The sequence below is a fragment of the Cervus elaphus genome, chromosome 21 (genome assembly GCF_910594005.1).
Source record: "Cervus elaphus chromosome 21, mCerEla1.1, whole genome shotgun sequence".
In the NCBI taxonomy this organism is placed as follows: domain Eukaryota; kingdom Metazoa; phylum Chordata; class Mammalia; order Artiodactyla; family Cervidae; genus Cervus; species Cervus elaphus.
This window is the reverse complement of record NC_057835.1, coordinates 7943599-7964511: the sequence shown is the minus strand read 5'-3', so window position 1 is coordinate 7964511 and position 20913 is coordinate 7943599. Positions and strand designations below refer to the sequence as shown.

At 51.0% G+C, this 20913-nt stretch overlaps 1 protein-coding gene across 4 annotated transcripts in view; it reads right to left on the bottom strand.

Moving 5' to 3' along the window:
* Positions 1-20913, bottom strand: part of TRAPPC9 (trafficking protein particle complex subunit 9) — a 385243-nt gene that overhangs the window by 258060 nt on the left and 106270 nt on the right. For all 4 annotated transcript variants that reach the window (XM_043879178.1, XM_043879180.1, XM_043879179.1 and 1 more), the window contains one exon: positions 6459-6583. In XM_043879178.1, the coding sequence (XP_043735113.1) occupies positions 6459-6583 (125 nt within the window). The remainder of the gene's footprint in view (positions 1-6458; positions 6584-20913) is intronic.

The window sequence follows — 20913 nt, the reverse complement described above, 5'->3', positions numbered from 1 at the left end:
ACTGCATTCCAACAAGCCGCCTGGTGATTCGGACGCAGCCGCGGCGTGGGAACCAGCACTGAAGGCCCTGCTGGGGTCAAACGTAGCTTGTGATTAATAGACAAGGAGTGAGAGAGTGCAGCAATGGAAAAAAAAAAAAGAAAACTTGGCGCATATGATAGTTCAGGACTTTGGAGGCCGCTGGGGATGTTCTAAATCCTGCCCTGCCTCAAGGCAGGAAACCATGGGACACAGTCTGTGTGCGAGCGTCTCCTACAGACCGCTGGGGGTCTCTTCCCTTCTCGACCACCCCGCATGACCAGCAAGGCTCACAAGCTGGCCGGCCATCTCCTCTGACAGAAGGTTCACTCTAGGACGCAGTCTTACTCCGTCACAGCCCCAGCTTCCCAAACCCGGCACTGAACCGTTTCTCACCAGAGGCCTGTCGGATGGAGGCGGGGTTTGAAATGTGACAGGGGTCCAGAGGAACAGGGGTCTTCCCGGTGGACGAAGGCCTTCGTCATCTCATGGACCTGGAGGCACGCTCTTCTGGCCCCTCTCCATGACATTTGTTTAGAATTCCACAAGCAGAGGACTCTCCACTTCTCTTACTGCTCTTTCTTACTAAGTTTTGAAATTGTTGAGCAGATTAAAGGATTCTTTTTGACGCTTTTCTGGTTAAACTTTGTAGAATTTAAACTGCCTCCCTTAACTGTTCCTGGGAAAGATTAGAAATAATTTGGAACTGGATTGGATTTGCCATTCTGTAAGCTCTTCTTATCTACCAGGCTAATAGCAGACACTTTCCTCCCTACAACAGCCCAGGAGGAAGGCTTATTATCTGCGTTTTACAGATTGAAAAGTGAGGGTCAGATAGGCGAAAGCTCATATTCACTGCTCTATAAATATGCCTTGAATCAATAGAGGATGTTTCGTATCCCATAATAAGTTTGGAAACTTACAAAGTACATAGAGAGAGGAGGCACGACATTGTGGGAGCCGTACAAGCTTTGGGATTTAGCCATAACTGGGTTTGAATTTTAGCTTCTACTTTGAAACTGCTTGACCTTGGGCGTGTTGTTTAATCTTTCTGGGCTGCTCAGTAATTCCCACTCAAATACTGTGAAGTTGCATAAGTAACTGGAGACACTTTGAAAAGTCCAAGTTCTCTGCCGCCACGTGCCAAGCCTCTCTGGCCAACACAGTCTGCAGCCTGGGCCCGCACCTGCTTCCCATCCTTGGACTAATAAACAATCACTGAGCAAACAGTCTAACACACTTTCTTTTCTGAACTAACAAGAACCTTCCTCTGCTGCCCGCGGGCACCAAAAGGCTCACGAGACCATTTCCACGCGTAACACAGCCTGATTAAGAAAAGATGCTGTTGCATGACATGGGTTTTTTGTGTTTTTCTCTTGAATACATTTCTCTTAAGTTTTCTTAGCAGATTCTCTGGTCAGTCCTTTTATAAATACAATTATTAAAACATAAAAGTATAAGAGAACTTCATGAACATCCTACTGTTCTTTACTATAAAGGCTAAAGTAAAATAAAATATTTAACAGGACATAAGACATCACCAGAATGTCATCAGGCTTCTAAAGAATTTCAAACTTTACCCTGAGAAGACACTTACTCTGCAGCCCTGCTTTGCCTCACTAACAGAGAGAGCCTCTTTGGAGAAAAGAGAACTCCTATGGAGAGGAGATATGTGACCTCGCTTTCTGAAATATCCGGAGCCAGCAAGGTCTCCCGAAGGACACATAGCCACAAGGAGCTCACAGTTACAGGGAACCCAGGGGCTTCCCAGGTGGCTCAATGGTAAAGAATCTGCCTGCCAAGCAGGAGATGCTGGTTCAATCCCTGGGTCGGGAAGATCCACTAGAGAAGGGAATGGCTACCCACTCCAACATTCTGGCCTGGGAAACCCCACGGACAGAGGAGCCTGGTGGGGTTGCAGAAAGTCGGACGGCGCTCAGCAGCGACTGAGCACCAGCACGCTTGACAGTCTTAGCAGAGAGGGTGACATCAGAACTCGGCCCTGGAAGAGGACCGGAGAGCGTGCCAGGAGTCCAAGGAACTGAGAGAGACCCTCTGACCAAAGAGCCAGCACCATCAGAGCAGCCTGGGCGGGCCCGCCTGGTAGTGGCCGGCGTGGCTGACCTCAGGGGACGCACATCCAGCTTTCACCTTTGAGTACAAACTGGGCTGCAGGGGTTTTGCGGGTCTTTATTATTTCCTTTTCAACTTTAGGTTTAACTTCCACAATTTTTCTGCTTTCTTCTGGTTGAGGCTGAGGTTTATTGACTGAAGGCCAGGCTTCTGTTCCACCGCAAGCATTAAGTATTATCAATTTCCCCAGAAACACTGCTTCAGCGCCCTCTCACAGATGAGACGCTGTGCTTTCACTCTCACTCATTTCCAAATACTTTCCAATTTTTTATCTATTCTTTGACCCACGGGTTATTTGTGTGTCATTTTGTTTCCAAATGTCTGAGGGCTTTTCGAAGACTTTTTGTTACTGGTTTCTAATTTAATTTTATTACTGCCAGGATATGCTTTATAAAATGAGACTCCTTCTAGATTTACTGAGATTTGTTCTGTGGCCCTCTGTATATCAGTCAGGGTTCTCTGGAGAAACAGAACCACAAACCAACAGGGCACTAGTGTGGGCAGCTCTTATGCGTACATCTGGACAAAGAGGTTTATTTTGAGGAACTGGCCAATGTGATTGAGGTGGCTGGCGAGTTTGAGATTTGCAGGGCAGGCTGACAGGCTGGAAACTCACTCAGGAGCTATGTCAAGCCTTGAGGCAGTATTCCTTCTCTGGAAGTCAGAGCAGCCTGGTATGCTGCAGTCCATGGGGTCGCAAAGAGTCGGATACAACTTGGCGGCTGAACAACAATTTCAACTGGTTGGATGAGGCCTACTCATACTATTAAGAATAATCTCTTATTTAAAATCAACTGGTTGTAAATATTAGTCACATCTCCAAAATTGCTTTACAGCCACATCTAGACTCATGTTTGACCAAACAACCAGGTGCCATGGCCCAGCACAGCTAACACACAAAATCTAACTATCACAACCCCAGTATGGTGGACTTTGGTAACTGTTCCGTGTACACCTGAAAGGAACATGTGTTCTGTACTCAACTGGTGAGTGTTCTATAAATGTCAACTGGGTCAAACTGATTGACAGTATAGTTCAAATCTTCTCTATCTTTACTCATTTCTGTCTACTTGTTCTATCAATAATTGAAGGATACTGAACACTCTAGATTAATTTCTTCTTGCAATTCTATCAGTTTTTGCTTCATGTATCTTGAAGCTCTGTTATCAGGTATATAAATATTTATGGCTTAAACTTGAAAAATTGAGCCCTTCATCATTATGAAAAGACCTTAATACTCTTTGCTCTGAAGTTTACTTTTCTCTGTTCCCCATAATGCCACAAAATTAGTGTAAGAATGGTATATCTTTTTCCATCCATTTAGTTTCAACCTATTTTTGTCTTTATATTTAAAATCCATTACTTGGAGACAACTGGAGATGGGTCCTGGTTTTTTATCCAATCTGACGCTCTCTACCCACAATTAGAGTATTTAGACCACTTACTTTCCATCTGCTTACTGATGTGGTTAAGTTTATTACTGATGTGGTTTAAGTGCTGTTTGTTTTCTGTCCCATTTTCCTTTGCTTCCTTTGCCCTCTCTTTATTCCTTCTTTTGAACTAATTAAATATTATTTTTGATTCAACTTCTATCTTCCTCGTTGGTTTATTAGCTATAATTTTTTGCTTGTTTATTGCAGTGGTTGTAGGGAACTTCCTTAATATGATAAAGGGTGTGTATGAAAAAGCTACAGCTAACATCACACTTAATGACGAAAGACTGAATGGTTTATCTCTACAATCACGCACATGGTTAGTACAATAAAGCAGGAAAAGGAATAAGTTATCTTGCCTGGAAAGGAAGAAGTAAAGCTCTCTGTTCACAGACAATCTGAACAGCTACTGAGAACAATCTTGTTGGATTTAAGACTCACTTCTTAATTTCCAAGGCTCCTCTGAGTTTTGTGCTCACAGTCTGTATTAGTGGACCCAGTCATCACCTGTCCTTTTGACAAGACAGGCGCAGGAGGAGGAGGCCAAACCAGCACACCCAGACAGCAGGACGCAGACGGCAGGGTCCGGGCGGGCGACGCGGCCTGGCTCCGCCTGCTCTGTAACCAAGGGACGCCTTTACCAGGCCCCTCGACTCGCCCGTCCAGGCAGCCCCCAGTTCTGTCCCTCCCCCACAACCTATGCGCTGCTGTTAATAAAACAGCTGCCCAAGGGTGGTTTCACCGGACCTTCACCAACAGCCTTGTGAGAAAGGATTTTCTCCCCAGCTGCAGGTGAGGGGACTGGGGCTCAGTGGTTTTCAGGGGGCGGCCTGCAGGCAGGGGCGGGAGTGCCAGCGTCCTCGGCTCAGACCCTTGCCGCCCGGAAAGTGGCCGGCATGACTGGCTCCCCGGAGGTGCCCGTGGACCCCGCTACTGCCCTGCAGACAGAGCAGCCAAGGGTCAGACAGGCCATGCCGAGGAGCCTGCTTACAGCAACCTGACATCTCGCGTGCAGCCACCTCCACGCCACCTGCTTCCAACCCGAGGGGTCCTTTGGGCTGGTGGACGGGCGTGGAGTGGCTGAGCGGGGAGCGACTCTCCGTGGGAGTCTGAGGAAACACATGTTCTCTCTCCCCACTTCTGGAGGGGCTCCCCAGAAGCCGCTGTCACTGAATTACTTGTTTCCATGACTACACCGTTCCTCAGCGAGGATTTTACAGGTTTAGCATGTTCCCAATTAAAGCTGTCCTTGCTCTGGGGAGAAGGATGATGCAACAGACTCAGCAGTGCCAGGAGACCCCACACAATGGCCCCAGAAGCACAGAACAGCCACGGACACCCCTGCCCCGCCAAGCCTCATGGGGGCACATCTGGACCTCCACGGATAGGTGCGGACTCACCGCACCCCTCGCTGAGCACAGACCTCAGACAAGCCAAGCGGCTCCTTCCCATCACAAAGGCTTCTGCAAGTCAGCATGCCCGCCCGACTGCACGCCAACAGCTCGAAGAGGAGCCACATGTGTGATGTGGATAAAGGACAGTCACGCCCCCGCCACCACCAACGGCAGACGGAAGTGAGTGAGGCACACGGCCAACCACAGAGGTAAATGGAACGACGCTGAGGGGCCTGACCCGGGAGGAGGGACACGGCAGCGGTCATCACAAGATGGCAGGGAAGAGACACCCGGGACCCTGGGAGGAAGCCACCTCCCCAGATTCCCCTCCATGGCTCCCTGCCGACAAGCCCTCCAACGCCCCCGGTCCCATGCCTCCCGCGCCTGTGGGCCTCCACTGAGATCTTCTTCCCATACCCCAGGGCGCTTGGCCGGCACGAGAGCCCAAGCACAGCCCTCAAGCGTCTGAGCAAGGGTCTAAGTGACAAAGGACCTCAGTCCTACCAGCCTCCTTCCTCCTCCCTGCAGAGCCCTGAGTGGAGAGACTCTCCCTAACCCAGCTCCTGAGCCCTTCACCCACCAATGCGCCCACTGTCGACCCAGATGGGCATGGTGCCCACCCCCCACAGCTTCACGGCAGGCGGCCTCGAGGCCCTTCCAGCGTCATCTCGTTTCATCAGGAGCAGCCCCCGTGGCTCACTCTCTGCTGACCTGCTGAATCACAGGCAGTGCGGCCAGCCTCCTCTGACAGGTTGAGCCAGGCCCTGCCCCTGTTAGACGTGGAGAGTGTGAGCAGCGCCCCGAGAGGCTGGGTCTGCATGCGGCCTGCCCAGCGTCACTGTGGCTGACACTGAGCCTGCACCCCGGTCACAGCTGTGGAGATGCTGGTGCCCGCGCTCCACACGCTCTGCCTGGGCAGGGGCATCCACCGTGCCCCCTGGAAGCTGATGGCGCTACGGCGATGTGCTTGGCCCTGATTCTCTCTGCACTCAGAGGAGACAGCTCGTCTCTGCCCCCGGCACCTTCACGCTAACACCCACTCCTTACTGTGTTCCCTCTGCCTCCCTTGTTGCCCACAAACCAACAAGCAGAAAGAGCTGCCTGAGGATTAAGAAGCGTTTCTGCGATAAACACCTGAACTGAGAATAGTGACTCAACAGATACAGTTTTCAAGTGAACAAGAAAAAGGCGGGCAATGTCCTACTTCCATCAGGACAGTCCTCCATTCAACCCACAAATTCCAGCAGCTTCAGGACGCCCGCGTCAGCAGCAGCAGGACATAAAGCGCTTGAGCTCCGGTGTGACAGGCTCCCGAACCTCACGGGGAAGGAGAGACACCGAGACACCGGCTTCCCACGGACACACATCCGTCGGCAGATACACCCTCTCCTTTCTGAGGAGCACTCAAACTTTGCCACCGAAAGGCCCTGCAGAAGCCGGGAGCGCCGAGCGCCTCGGCGGGCTGCTGGGGCCAACTCACCTTCACGTGGCCCGGCTCCCCGGGCCGGCCGCCCTCGGCCGCGTTCACGGGCTTGCTCTCCACCCGGGGCCTCACCACCTGGCGGAAGGGGCTGCACAGCGGAAAGCCGCTCACGCTGATGCCATCTGAAAAGAGGAAGAGAGAATTGTGAGTCAGAGCTTGATCAGATTTCTTTTTTTTAATGTAGGAGATTTTATTCAAAGATCACTAGCATCTGGAGCAGTGCTCCAGAGTGTTCTTGCTGCTCTGTCTCGTGTTAAGGCCAGCTGCCTGGTCAATCTCCCGTGCACAAGGTCACACCCGCTACAGACCAAAGCCGAGGACAGGCCACCTCTGAGAAGGGCTGGGTGTCTTTCCACTGCCCGGCGCGAGGCCTGGCCCTGGCCCCTCGTCACTGCCCGCCCCGGCCTGGCTGCCTGTGCTTGGACCCCCCGCCATCACCGGCCTGCATGAGCCGCTCCCGAAGCCTGCATTCCCGAGGCTGGCTTCACCCTGCCCCCTAACTCAGTCTGCAAGCTGCCTCCTCTCCCAGTCCCAGGAGCCACGACTCGGTCACAGGACTGTGTGGACTCCTGGAGAGCACCCACCGCCCCCGGCTCTCTCTCCCAGTCCCTGACATCACCTGTCGGCCTCACCCGGGACTCACCCCGAAGTCCTTGGTCTCACACCTGCGTCCCACCCTCCCAGAAGTCTTGTTAGCTCTCAAGGTGCTTCCCAAAACAGCCTTCAAGGATACCACCCGGGTCCGGGTCCCACCACCTTCCTCCGGGACAGCGGAGGAGGCCTCCTTGGCTGCCCCTCATGTTGCCCGTCCATATCCCCCACAGCAGTCTGTCCCCAGAAATGTCGGTCAGGTCACACCCCTCCCGGACTCCCTGAGCTACTCGAAGGCCCGCTGGACAGCACGATGGCCACATGAGGCTGAAGAAAAATGCCACCCACTCTCATTTCCAGACCATAAACACTGTTAACAGGAGTGCAGATAAGTATCTTCTGTGCCCCCCAAAACACTGACTCAGTTATCAACTAGAGACACTTCTAAATCAAACCACCAGTTGTAAAGAAACGTTTGCTGGGAGCATCGCCATGAAGTTAGTTTTTAAATGATTTGCATTAAGCAGAGAAGCAGCAGACCCAAAACACAATCTCAGGTAGTGGCTGCAGAACAGTTTATGAATCCCTCAGAATCCCAGGAGAAAGTCGACAGAGTGGCAGAGCAACACCAAAACTCAGTGACAAGCAAGCCAGGAGCCATCACGTCACCCAACAGGCGAGCAGGGGAGCACGGATCCCACAAGCAGCTCAGACTCAGCAGGGACCAACAGCACTTCAGGAGCGCCTCCTGATCACAGCAGGACCAGTCAGACCAACCCGGCCACCGACAACCCCAGAGGGCATGGACACAGCCGCTCTCAAACCTCTTCAAGGTACTGGAGGGCTAACAAGACCGGGAAGAGCTCGCGACCACGATCCGGGCATCAGCCTTCCCCAGAGGCAGCTCCGGCTCCTGAAGAATGGATAGAGGGACTAAGAGTCCGAGGAGAGCTGCTCACACTCCCTGGATGTGGTGGGGAAACAAGGACCTTCGGCGGCTCTGGATGGGGGTGAGCGGTAAGCCCCGGAAGCTCTGGGTGGGGACCCCAGAGGGCGACGTGCTGAGTGAAGCGCAGAATAGAAGCGCGGCGGCTCCGGGGACCAGAGCCCAGCTTCCATCAGGTCTGTGTATGCGACCGGACTTGGGCGGTTCTTCTGCCAAAACACGCTCCCTGTCGGCCCTACCCCGCCCTGGTCTCCTCGCTTTGTGCGCCTGTGACCACCGACCCCATGGATCCTGACACCCCACTTTGTCATCACGCGTCCCCAGCCGCCCTGGCGGACAACGCTACTTCCTCGGCACCCCAGCACTGCCCGCGCCCCAGGCAGCCCTGCGTCCAGGAAGACCAGCTGCAAGGCAGGGCCTGGAGGACTCGGACAGGCCAGAGAACGTGGAACAAAAATTGCTATTATGATTATGACAACAATCGATACGCATGCCCGAGATCCCTTACATGACCTAAACCCCTGAGGACCAGGCTCTTCTCAATTTCATTTCCGTGCCCCCACAGCAGCTGCAAAGGCCCCAGCAAGTCACAAACCCACAGCAAAACTTAAGTAAATGAAAAAAATCACAGGTCAAATTTGGCAGTTTACACACCATGGTCAACGAAAATTCCATCATCCCAAAGTCACATTCAATAATCAACTTGATTCTCCATTAACTGAAATTTCATCATGTGTCCCTGTGCAAAGACCCACTTGCAAAAGTCAATCCAAAGCCGTGAGGTTTGAATGAGCTTTTTCCTCTCCTTCTCCTGCTTCCCCCAGCACCATGGGGATAATCTATAAAGCCCTCCACCACACCACAGTGCCTGCTGTGAACGGTACCAGTATCATGAACAAAGACATCTGCAAAACACAAACCCCAAACTCTTGGGCCTCCAACCCTAGACACCAGGTCCAGCGGGGCCTGTCAGGGAGCCCCGAGGCCATCCCTGCTGAGTTAAGGCAGGCGCCCAATGGACTTAAATGCCTTCCCCTCGCTCCCCACACGCGGCCTGGGGTACAGCACACCTCACCCCTCCCCGGTGAAGTCTCCATCACTAGCAAGTGACGCACTTGCTGCTGGCTCCCAGAGGCCTGGGGTTCTTGTTGGCCTCATTCCACACCCATAACCACACTGCACACGCCCTTTCCGCAGGGTCCAGGGGCTCCGTGCTGCAGCGGGCAATGTCCTGAGCAGAGGGCCTGTTTGTGCTTCCTCGTGGAGCAGCTCCCTCTCCACCCCAGGTGGTTCTGGGAGTGGCTCTGATGCAGCCTTGGTGAGAGGTGGAGACCTTTCAGCAGCAGCAGCAGATCCAAAGGACGGACATGAGACGTCGGCAGGGTCTCAAAGAGTCTTTCTGAGACTTGATCTAGAAAGGGTGGGGCAGGCAGCGTGGTTCCCCCCGAAGCCACAGGCTCTCAAGACACAGGCTGGGGCCTTCCTGCACCCACCGTTCCCACCATGCAGAGACTAAGCAACCCACAGCACCCTGCGACCTCAGCATGCTTGACTCAAAAATGGGATCCAGCGCAAGGGAACTGGTGAGAAGTGGCACCGGAGGGCTCTGGGATGTTGGCCCTGAGCCGAAAAGGTTAAAAAGTAGACCTGAAACTTGCCTCCTTTTCTGACAAAGACCTCAAAACCTCAGGGAAACCTTAGAAACCTGTAATCTTCAAGCTCAGAAGAAATATACACTAAGAAAGCTACTCTCTGCCTTCACAGACTAAAATATTCTGCCCCCGATCCAATCAAGAATGGAAAAGACAAGCAACGTATAAATGATAAATAGGGACAGAGGTCAGCAGCGAGGACGGCAGGCGGCAGCCGGCCTCTGGAAGGCAGCAGAGAAGCCCTGGGCCTGCGTGGGGCCAGGCCAAAGAGAAGGCAACAGAGGCTGGCGAGAGGCTGGATGGGGCCAGGGCTGAGCGAGGAGGGGCCGCTCCCAGCCGGGCGGATGGGGACAGGGAGGAAGCTCTGCTCAGCCGTTATTGGCCAGTCCTCCTGCCAACCCAGGCTACCGCAAATAGAACAGGGAACAGACGGGAATGACAACTAATGGGGAGACAAGACCAAAAAAAGTCACCAACAGACGAAGGCAGCCTCGTGGGGAGACCGCCGCGGAGCTGGGCAGACTTATGAGGACAGAGGGTATTTAAGAATGGGACGAGCCTGGCAGAGCATCGTGAATCAAACTGAGCGTTTAGAGAGAACTTCAGAGTTTCTGTTTATAGTGCTCAATTTTTCTATTAAGAGCATCTCTGTGGGCAATTCAGAAATACAGTCTAACATGCTAAAATAGTAACATGTCTCTCGAAGTCGGCTGTATCCAAGCACGGGTGACAACTGGGAGGGATGACAGCTGGAAGTGGGATGCGTGTGGTGGGAGAAGCCGCACACGCATGGCAGAAACACCGCCCCAAGCGGGGCTGGTGGCCACGTGTCTCCTGTGTCTCGGCGCGGCAGCAGGTCCTTAGGACACGGCATTGACTGCTCCCCATGCTCCGCGAGGTGGGGTGGGCATGATCTTATCGGCTCTGCAGATGAGGGACCGGCGAGCCCGAGAAGGTACATAACTTAGCAGTTCGTCAGCGGCGCGGCGAGAACCAGAAGTCAGGACTGTCGGATCCGTGAAGACCCAGAACAGCCGGGACAAGCATCACACCTCCACCCTCCTGTGAGCATCCAGAAAGCCTCCCAGGCAGGCTGATCTGTGGCCAAAACCTACACAGCACCTCCTGGGAGGCCTCTCACTGTGGCTTAGCATCCATCTCCGGTTGGGCGTGGGGAGGGCCACTCAGGGAATGGTCTGCTTTTGTGCACTTTTGAAAGAGACCCTAATGCAGTAGGCTGAATGCACATTTTTCTCACTGGTTCCAGGTGTGCGAAATAAACTAAAGCAAGATAAAATACGTCTACAAAGGCCAAAGGAGATGACCGTATCCTGGTGGGAGCTTGTCAGGGCACACTGTTGCAGGTGGGATGTATTTTGAAGATGCTTTTTCAGTTATTCATAAAGCCCATGGGTGCCAAAAAGCCCATCTGGTGATCATAAAACATCCTCAGGAAAACCAAAGCGGGAGAAATATTTGGCTCAGGAATCAGGCAACACTCGGCCTCAATCTCCACAGGGAAAGTGGTGTGTTCATTCATTCAGAGACTTTGGGATATGCTTAGGAAGAAAAATAATTCATGTAGAAACAGTGGCCTTTACACACTGTCAACAAGGCAGCAGCCCTCGGCCCACGCCTCTGATGGCGCTGGCTTCCGTCCCTCTAGAGCAGGAGGTGGCGCCCCTCCCGTGGGGCCCCATCGGTCCTCACTGCTCTCGGCCCATGAACGGCCTCTCCTTCCTCCACATACTCTCATTCCAGGCGCCCTCACCCAGTGCCAGAGCATCTCATCTCAACGTACAGAGACACAACTAACATATCATAACCTGCAGATGTTTCAAGGATACAATCAGGGGAGTTCTGACGTTCGTAAAACAAGCAGAGCAACTGAGACAATGAACGTGTAATAGATCGCACGTGTGCACAGATGTCTGAACACTGCGACTGAGACGGTGAACACGTAATATAGGGCATGTGTGCACAGACATCTGAATGCTGGGCTGGAGTCAAGTCAGCCTGTTCTCAGCGTAACCACCCCACCTCTCAGCATCTGCTGCCAATGAGGCGGCATCACACACAGTCCTTTGAAGCTGCAGCCCTGAAATCTGGGAGCAAGACCTGCTTCCAGTGTCCCAGGTAAGAGAAGAAACACAGGTACAGATCCACAGTGCAGTGGATACGAGGCGCACCCTCACCACAACGTCCGGCTGTCACCTCCAAGGTAAAGCGCGAATCCACACCTCTTCATGGCAGACCAGGTGCCTGACATGCGCCAAGAGTCTGTTTCCTAAGAGATCACATTTGGAAGCCCGTTGAAGACGATGCTTGCCTTTGCTGAAAAGCAATACCATTTGAGTCACAGGCCACATAGGAAACCAACTACAGTGGATTTTTAAACCACTGGACAGTCCTGTCATCTTCAGGACATTACTGAATTTCTCCCCTTCTAAAGATGGTTAAGGGAAAAAAGAATCAGGTCATACCAGAGCAGATGATGCTTATTCAAAGATAAGGACCCCAGTCACCCCTGGTCATGGAGCCCTGAAATGGGAGCCCGAAAGTGCCACCTTCTTTTCTTTGGAAATCATCAAAGAAGTGAAGGATGAAGAGACTAGAGGGCATACTGCATAGCACAGGGAACTATAATCAATATTCTATGATAAACCATGACGGAGAAGAACATGAATATATATACATGTATAACTGAATCACTTTGCTCTATAGCAGAAATTAACACTGTAAATCAACTAGACTTCAATTTAAAAAAAAAATGTTTTTTAAAAAGACATGAGGATGTGTTCAAATTCCAGGTATGTTCTCATTCTCTTGTTGTTCAGGCGCTAAATTGTGTCTGACTCTTTGGGATCCCACGGACTGCAGCACAATCAGCTTCCCTGTCCTTCACCATCTCCCAGAGTTTGCTCAAACTCATGTCCATTGAGTCAGTGATGCCATTCAACTATCTCATCCTCTGTCGTCCCCTTCTCCTCCTGCTTTCAACCTTTCCCAGCTTCAGGGTCTTTTTTAATGAGTCAGCTCTTCACATCAGGTGGCCAAAGTATTGGAGCTTCCGCATCGGTCCTTCCAATGAACATTCAGGACTGATTTCCTTTAGGATGGACTGGATGGATCTCCTTGCACTCCAAGGGGCTCTCAAGAGTCTTCTCCAGCACCACAGTAAAAGCATCAATTCTTTGGCACTCAGCTTTCTTTCTCTGTTCGGAAGCAATCACCTCAAGGAGCATTGGACACGGAGGCAGAGCCCAGGCCCTGCCCCAACCCCGGGAAAGAGCAACACTGATAACTGGTCTACAGAGTGTCCTCAGCAGTGCTCACAAGTGCTGCACCCACGCTTTCACTCTGGTCTTACACACCTTTCACACCTTGTTTACAGGTATTATTCCATTCCTACTTAGAAACACAAATAAATGAACATCAATTCTCTGAAGAAGGCCTCAGAAATAGCTCAATTAGCATGTTACTTTAGGATAAAATTCAGAAAAACCGAACAAGAGTACTGTCGATTTGGAAACAGGATGCCTTTTCCACAAGATAACAAGGGGAGAGCAGTGGTCCCAGGCCAAATAATGACACATGCTTGTTCTTTTAAAAACAAGAAATTCAAATTACAGCCTGAATGTCTGAGCCCTCTTCACAGCAGTCCTCAAGCACCGCACAACCCTGGAAGATTGGGAAAGTCATTATTTCTTCATTAAAGAGTCAGCCACACCACAGAAATCACAAAGCTGATGGCTTCAAGTCACAACATTAGTTTTAGGAATTGTCAAAAGGAAAGGTTCACCCTAGCATCATCCCCTGAAACCTTTTCTCTGCAATAAATCGGTTGTTAATACAAATTCTCTTGTGGAATAGCTGTAAGAATTTTCTCAGCACACACACACACACTTTTCAAAAATTAAGTTCCCAAAACTTGCTTTCTGCCACAGTTTTTACACATGCATGAAAAACTATTTTCCCAGCCCTCCTTCTTTCATGCCCTTAGGTCCTGCTCATCCTGTGAGCTTTACCTCCATCATCACCTCCATAGACAAGTATTGCCCCACTTCCTGTCATAGCAGCAGTTACCTCTCCTGCCCAGCACTTTTTCAAATGAAAAGCTGCAATTTTTCATTTACGTGTGAAACTACCTGTCTCTCTCACCAGACCTGTGCAGTCTTAACAGAGTGATTAACAAAGTGATTAAAACCAAACAACACTTGAGATCTTTAGATGCACCATCCCCATCACAGCTGACCAAAGCCACACACAACCCCTGGTCACCCTCCTGGAGTTTCCCCAGCACAGACTTCTGACAGACAGCACTGCCTGAGACGTGAGGCTCCTCGCGGGCAGGGGCTGCATCTCATTTTACATCTCCGGACCGTCCCGAGAGCAGCAGAGCACAGACACACCTCGCTCTACTGCGCTTCACAGATACTGCACTTTTTACAAACTCAAGGTTTCTGGAAACCCTGCTGGGAACATTTTTCCAGCAGCATTTGCTCACTTCACATCTGTCTCGTATTTGGGGATTCCTCACGGTATTTTCAACTTTTTCATTATTGTTATGTTATGGTGGTCTGTGATCAGTGATATTTGATGTTACTATTATAGCTGTTTTGGCATTTTTAACTAAGTCATGTGCATTCTTTTCTCAGACATAACGCTACTGCACACTGAACAGAATACAGTATACACATAACTTTTTTTTTTCCCATTTATTTTTATTAGTTGGAGGCTAATTACTTTACAATATTGTAGTGGTTTTTGCCATACATTGACATGAATCAGCCATGGATTTACATGTGTTCCCCATCCCCATCTCCCCTCCCGCCTCCCTCCCCATCCCATCCCTCTGGGTCATCCCAGTGCACCAGCCCTGAGCACTTGTCTCATGCATCCAACCTGGGCTGGTGATCTGTTTCACACTTAATAATATACATGTTTCGATGCTGTTCTCTCAGATCATCCCACCCTCGCCTTCTCCCATAGAGTCCAAAAGTCTGTTCTATACATCTGTCTCTTTTTCTGTCTTACATATAGGGTTATCGTTACCATCTTTCTAAATTCCATATATATGCATTAGTATACTGTATTGGTGTTTTTCCTTCTGGCTTACTTCACTCTGTATAATGGGCTCCAGTTTCATCCATCTCATTAGAACTGATTCAAATGTATTCTTTTTAATGGCTGAATATTATTCCATGGTGTATATGTACCACAGCTTCCTTATCCATTCATCTGCTGATGGGCATCTAGGTTGCTTCCATGTCCTGGCTATTGTAAACAGTGCTGCGATGAACATTGGGGTGCACGTGTCTCTTTCACATCTGGTTTCCTCGGTGTGTATGCCCAGGAGTGGGATTGCTGGGTCATATGGCAGTTCTATTTCCAGTTTTTTAAGGAATCTCCACACTGTTCTCCATAGTGGCTGTACTAGTTTGCATTCCCACCAACAGTGTAAGAGGGTTCCCTTTTCTCCACAGCCTCTCCAGCATTTATTGCTTGTAGACTTTTGGATAGCAGCCATTCTGACTGGCGTGTAGTGGTACCTCATTGAGGTTTTGATTTGCATTTCTCTGATAATGAGTGATGTTGAACATCTTTTCATGTGTTTGTTAGCCATCTGTATGTCTTCTTTGGAGAAATGTCTCTTTAGATCTTTGGCCCATTTTTTGACTGGGTCATTTATTTTTCTGCAATTGAGCTGCAGGAGTTGCTTGTATATTTTTGAGATTAATCCTTTGTCTGTCTCTTCATTTGCTATTATTTTCTCCCATTCTGAAGGCTGTCTTTTCACCTTGCTTATAGTTTCCTTTGTTGTGCAAAAGCTTTTAAGTTTAATGAGGTCCCATTTGTTTATTTTTGCTTTTATTTCCAATATTCTGGGAGGTGGGTAATAGAGGATCTTGCTGTGATTTATGTTGGAGAGTGTTTTGCCTATGTTCTCCTCTAGGAGTTTTATAGTTTCTGGTCTTACATTTAGATCTTTAATCCATTTTGAGTTTATTTCTGTGTATGGTGTTAGAAAGTGTTCTAGTTTCATTCTTTTACAAGTGGTTGACCAGTTTCCCCAGCACCACTTGTTAAAGAGGTTGTCTTTTTTCCATTGTACATTCTTGCCTCCTTTGTTGAAGATAAGGTGTTCATAGGTACATGGATTTATCTCTGGGCTTATTTTGTTCCATTGATCTATATTTCTGTCTTTGTGCCAGTACCATATTGTCTTGATGACTTACACATAACTTTTATAAGAACTGAGAAACAAACAATCCTATGACCCACTGTGACTGCAGTGTTCACTTTATTGTGGCTGTCTGGAACTGAACCCATAATATCTCCAAGGTGTGCCTGTGCATGGAATAGACACTCCAGAAATAGCTGTGGAGGGGAAAATACATGCCATAATTGCTTACTTGACTAAACTACACACTGCATTATAAAAACCAAGAAAGAAATTAAGTCTTGTTACTTAATTAGAACAGCTCAGTCGTTCAGCATGTCTGACTCTTTGCAACCCCATGGACTGCAGCACACCAGGCTTCCCAGTCCATCACCATCTCCCGGAGCTTGCTCAAACGCATGTCCACTGAGTCGGTGATGCCATTCAACCATCTCATCCTGTCATCCCCTGTGATCCATGTATTACTAGTATTCTGATTAGAACAGAATACTAGTAATTTGTTACACTTCTATAACTTCAAACATTCCATAATATCCACTCCCATTCAAGTACTTATGACTCCCATATATACACACACACACACACACACACACACACACACATACACACACAAAAGATTCCCTCAAAAACTGAACAGGATAATTAAAACGGTTTTACAGATGAATTCTACCAAGCATTTAAAAAATTAACACCATCTCATTAGAACTGATTCAAATGAATTCTTTTTAATGGCTGAAACAGATCACCAGCCCAGGTTGGATGCATGAGACAAGTGCTCGGGCCTGGTGCACTGGGAAGACCCAAAGGGATTGGGTAGAGAGGGAGGTGGGAGGGGGGATCGGGATGGGGAATACATGTAAATCCATGGCTGATTCATGTCAATGTATGACAAAAACCACTACAATATTGTAAAGTAATTAGTCTCCAACTAATAAATAAATAAATAAATAAATAAAAAATTAACACCAATGCTCCTCAGACTCTTCCAAAAATTAAGAAGGGGAACACAACACTCCCAAATTCATTTTCAGACCTGGAGAATGAGTAAGTTTTTCTGGAAGAAAGACAGTCTATGTCAATGGTTCCCAAACTTGGATGTTTATATGAACCACTTGGGACACTTCACGACATCCTGAGGCCCGGGTCACACTCCACGCCTATGAAATCACGAAATCTAGAGCAGCAGCCAGGCAGAACTTTTAAAGATTCCCAGCTGATTCTGACACGCAGCAGGGCTCGACCCCCTCTCTGGTCTACACTCAAAGGCAGTAGGCCTAAGAAGACATGGCCAGTCAGAAATGTAAGTAATTCAGTGTTTCTGGCCAACAACCCGAATGATGGAGAAGAGACAGGTGGGCAAGGAGGCCACACAGGCAGCCAGGGCAGGACCACACCCACCGTCCTGGCAGCGAGGGCCCTTGGAAGGTGCAGGGCAGGAGGGGGATGTGGACAGGTTCCCCTCGGAGAAAGGACTGCAGGGAAACCACGGACGACAGCGAAGAGGGGGCAGGGTGAGCTGCTGGGAGACCACTCAGAAGGCTTCCAACAAGGTCCAGATGAGCAATGACCAGAGTCTGAAGCAGAGTGCTGATGGTGGGAATGGAGAGATGAGCTGGAGAGGCTGAGAAAACAAAACTGACAGGCTTGGTGCAATCGCGAGCTCACAGCACGCCGGCCTGCAGGGATCCATGGAAATCACCTCTTTCACCTTTCGGGGGGAAAAAAACCCTCTTCAATCACCTCTCCTGAACACCCAATCGGTCTCCTGAGAATCATCACCACCACCTTGGTGGTCACGTGAGCAAACGGTCCAGAAAACCTCAGCCTCGGTGCCCGCAGTAAGATCACCTGTTGCTGATGAATGACAAACACCTGGATTTCATCCTCTCCTGGTGGTTCAGAGAGTTATTTTCCAACCTGACTTCAGACCTGAGTCAGCCGTCCCTCTTGCAGGCTGACAGGGACCAGAGGACCAGGGGACCAGTGTGCCCCACAGGTTATGAGACAGCGGGGGCAAGAGCCCAGCTCTCTGTCTCGCTCAGAGGTGCCCCCGGAGCTCCAGGAAGCAGAAGCAGCCTGACCTTTCCCTCGGCTGAGCCATCGAGCTGTGAGATGACGGCTTGTGAGTTGGAAGGCTGGTGGGTGACGCCAGCTGAACATAACGAGGGGCTGGCTGTCCGCTGCACCATTAACCTTTTCCTTGAGAACAAAAGCAGAGAACCTGCTGAACACACAACAAAAACAGCATGTAGTCTGACAAATGACCAACACAACCCGAAAATCATTGGAGATCTGATTTAAAGGGTGTGGGCTTCTGATTACAGCTTGGAGATGTCGAGAGCTCGGGGAAAAAAAAAAATCACTTCCATCCTGAAGACAAGAAAACACTTCACAAACTGGAAATTGACTTGTCCTGAACTGATGAGAGAAATAAAGGGCTAGAAAAAACTAACCTGAAATCTGTGGGCAGACACCTCCAGGGGAAAGCAGGACCCCAGCACAGGTGCCTCTGTGGGCCACGAAAGCCAGGACACAGGTTCAGCCAGACACTGCAAATGACTGTGAAGGCCTGGCGTGGGCGAGGAGAGCAGGAAGCCCCCAGCACTGCCGTGCACACCGTGTACCACCTTCCAACAGGGAAGGGACCTGAGGACGCCCGCTGGGGCCGGTGGGGAGGGGGCCAGAGCCACGGCCCCACAGCAGCCCCTCCTCTCTCCCCCGGGATCAAGGCCTTCACCTGCGGGGGAAGAGCAGAGAGCAGAGTGCAGAGCAGGCGTGCAAACCCCCGCGGCTGGGGGAGGGGAGCGCAACCAAGCAAGCCTCCCCCTGGCCTCACTTGCCCCATCTCCCCCAGAACCAGAGCCCTCGGAGCCCACAGTCAGACCTCAGACCAGGAGTGCAGAAAAGAAGTCTGGCGTTGCAGTGGGGTGAGGTCGATGGTCACTGAAGCCATCTGAGCAGAGGCAAGAAAGCACACTTGGAAAGGAGGAAGAGGATGCTGCATAGAGCTGTGAGCGATTCTGCTCTGTGATGGTCAAGACGGAAGGGAGAAGGCAGCACGTGGACTGGACGGAGAGTGAGGAGGAGAAGCAAGAGGGAGACCACCTCCAGGCCAGGAGCAAGCTTTGGAATTAAAGACAAAGAAGGCCCTGGCCCCGTCTCAGTCTGGGGGCGCTGTAGTGAGTGAGACCAGAAATGCAGACGACTATGGCAGCTGGGAGCTGGTGTGGTCCCGGGGAACCAGAGGCTGGGGGCACAGAGCCCAGGCTCCAAGGCCACCATCCAGCTCCCTCCCGGGGATCTAGGGAAAGCAGCCAGCACCTCCATCACATGCTCTCACGTGGGGAAGGGGGGACGGGGCACTCGAGGGGTGGGTGAGGGGGAACAGAGGAGAGATGCAGTACAGCTTCCAGCCTCCATATGCTGAGGCCTCAGAAAAAATCCAAGTTAAGAATATCTTCTAAAAAATTTTTTAAAAATCACACCGTTATGAAAACCTCAGGCACCTAGGAATTAAGAAAACAAGAAATCTCCTGGGATTAAGATTGCAACTGGTATTTGATTTCTAGATAATTCTTGTCTTTAAAAAGTAAGACTGAGTTTTCCCAGAATGAGTATTTGCTTTTGCGGAGAGCGGCAGACCAGGGCAGATGGGCTCAATGCCGCCAGGCTTCAGGCACAGTCCTCGGGGAGAGGGACAACTCAGGGAGAGGGACACACAGGATTCCACAGCAAGGACTTCAAATAAAACCAGTCCCCAGCAACGGTCAGAGGCTGAAACCTTTAAACTATGAAGATGCAAACATAATGAAATGCTGAAGATAAACATGCCTCTTTTTTTTTTTTAACCCAAATCTCCAACTCTGGACAAAGAACTGAAATGATTCAAACTTATACCATAGGCAGATTTTGTCTTAGCTTACCAAACGAGACATTTCAGGCAAGAAGCACTTCTGTGGGGAGCAGAACAAATTTTAACAGCTCACCAAACGCTGGGCCAGCTCCTCAACCCCAAGCTGCAAACACCCAGGCGCCCAGCGACGGTGGGACGGGCGCGGTAGAGACAAACCCCTTCCCTGCTGCCCGCCCGCCGCGCTCTCCTGCCTCACATCTAGGCGCCGCACCCCTGAGCCCTCACCCCCGTCACCTGCCGCACCAGGGCGCCCACACACCTTCTTCCCGGTCTCCATCACACCAGCCTCTTCTGAGAACTTTCAGGGACTCTCCAATAAGAGTCTGAGCTACTTCCCTGAGTTTCAGGCCTTCCACAGCCGCCCGAACCTACCATCCCGACCTAAAGCCCCTCCTTCTCCGAGCCCCAGCCCGGCCGCCTCCAGCCCCACCCGGCTCACCGGCTCACCCCGCAGTCAGGCCACACTCCCCGCCCTGAATGCAGGGTCAGGCCCGCGCCGTCTCACTCCACAACATGCCTTTCAGCTCCTCAGCGAAGCCGCTTCTGGGATCTCCTCTGAGGTGGGCCCTGCGCGGGGTGCTGGGAGTGGAGAGCCGTGAAGGGACAGTGTGGGAGAAGCCGTGACAGCGTCCGGAGGGGCCGCGGGGCCGCGCGGGCCGCGAGGCGGGCACGAGCGTGGGGCTCGGCGGGCAGCCGGAGGAGGGACAGACGCCCGCCGGCTCAGAACGACCTGCTGACGGCTGTGTCCCCGCCGTCTCCGGGACTGCCCCCCCTTCTCTCTGCTCACCTACTCGCTGACGGAACCAGGCTGCTCGCAGAGCTGACCGTGGTCTGAACCGGAGGAGCCTCACGGGTTTTCTGTCGGCTGGAGTGCATGTCAGTCTCGGGTGTGGTGTGGGGGCGACACGGACTCATGGGCGGCGTGTGTCCTCCCACCAGGAGGAGCGTAATGCCTGCCTGTCTCTTATTTTGCCATGAGGATGCTCATGGTCTCGACCCGTAATCTGCTAGGAACTGCAAAGTGGCGGGCTTCTAATTCTACCCGCCCTTCTCAAGCACTGGCTGGAATGCTTCTGTGAAGAGAGACTGCCATCAGCAACTCGCAGGTCGACCGACTGTACGTTTGAACGGAGAGGTGGAATGTGTGCTCATTGCCTGTCACTTTC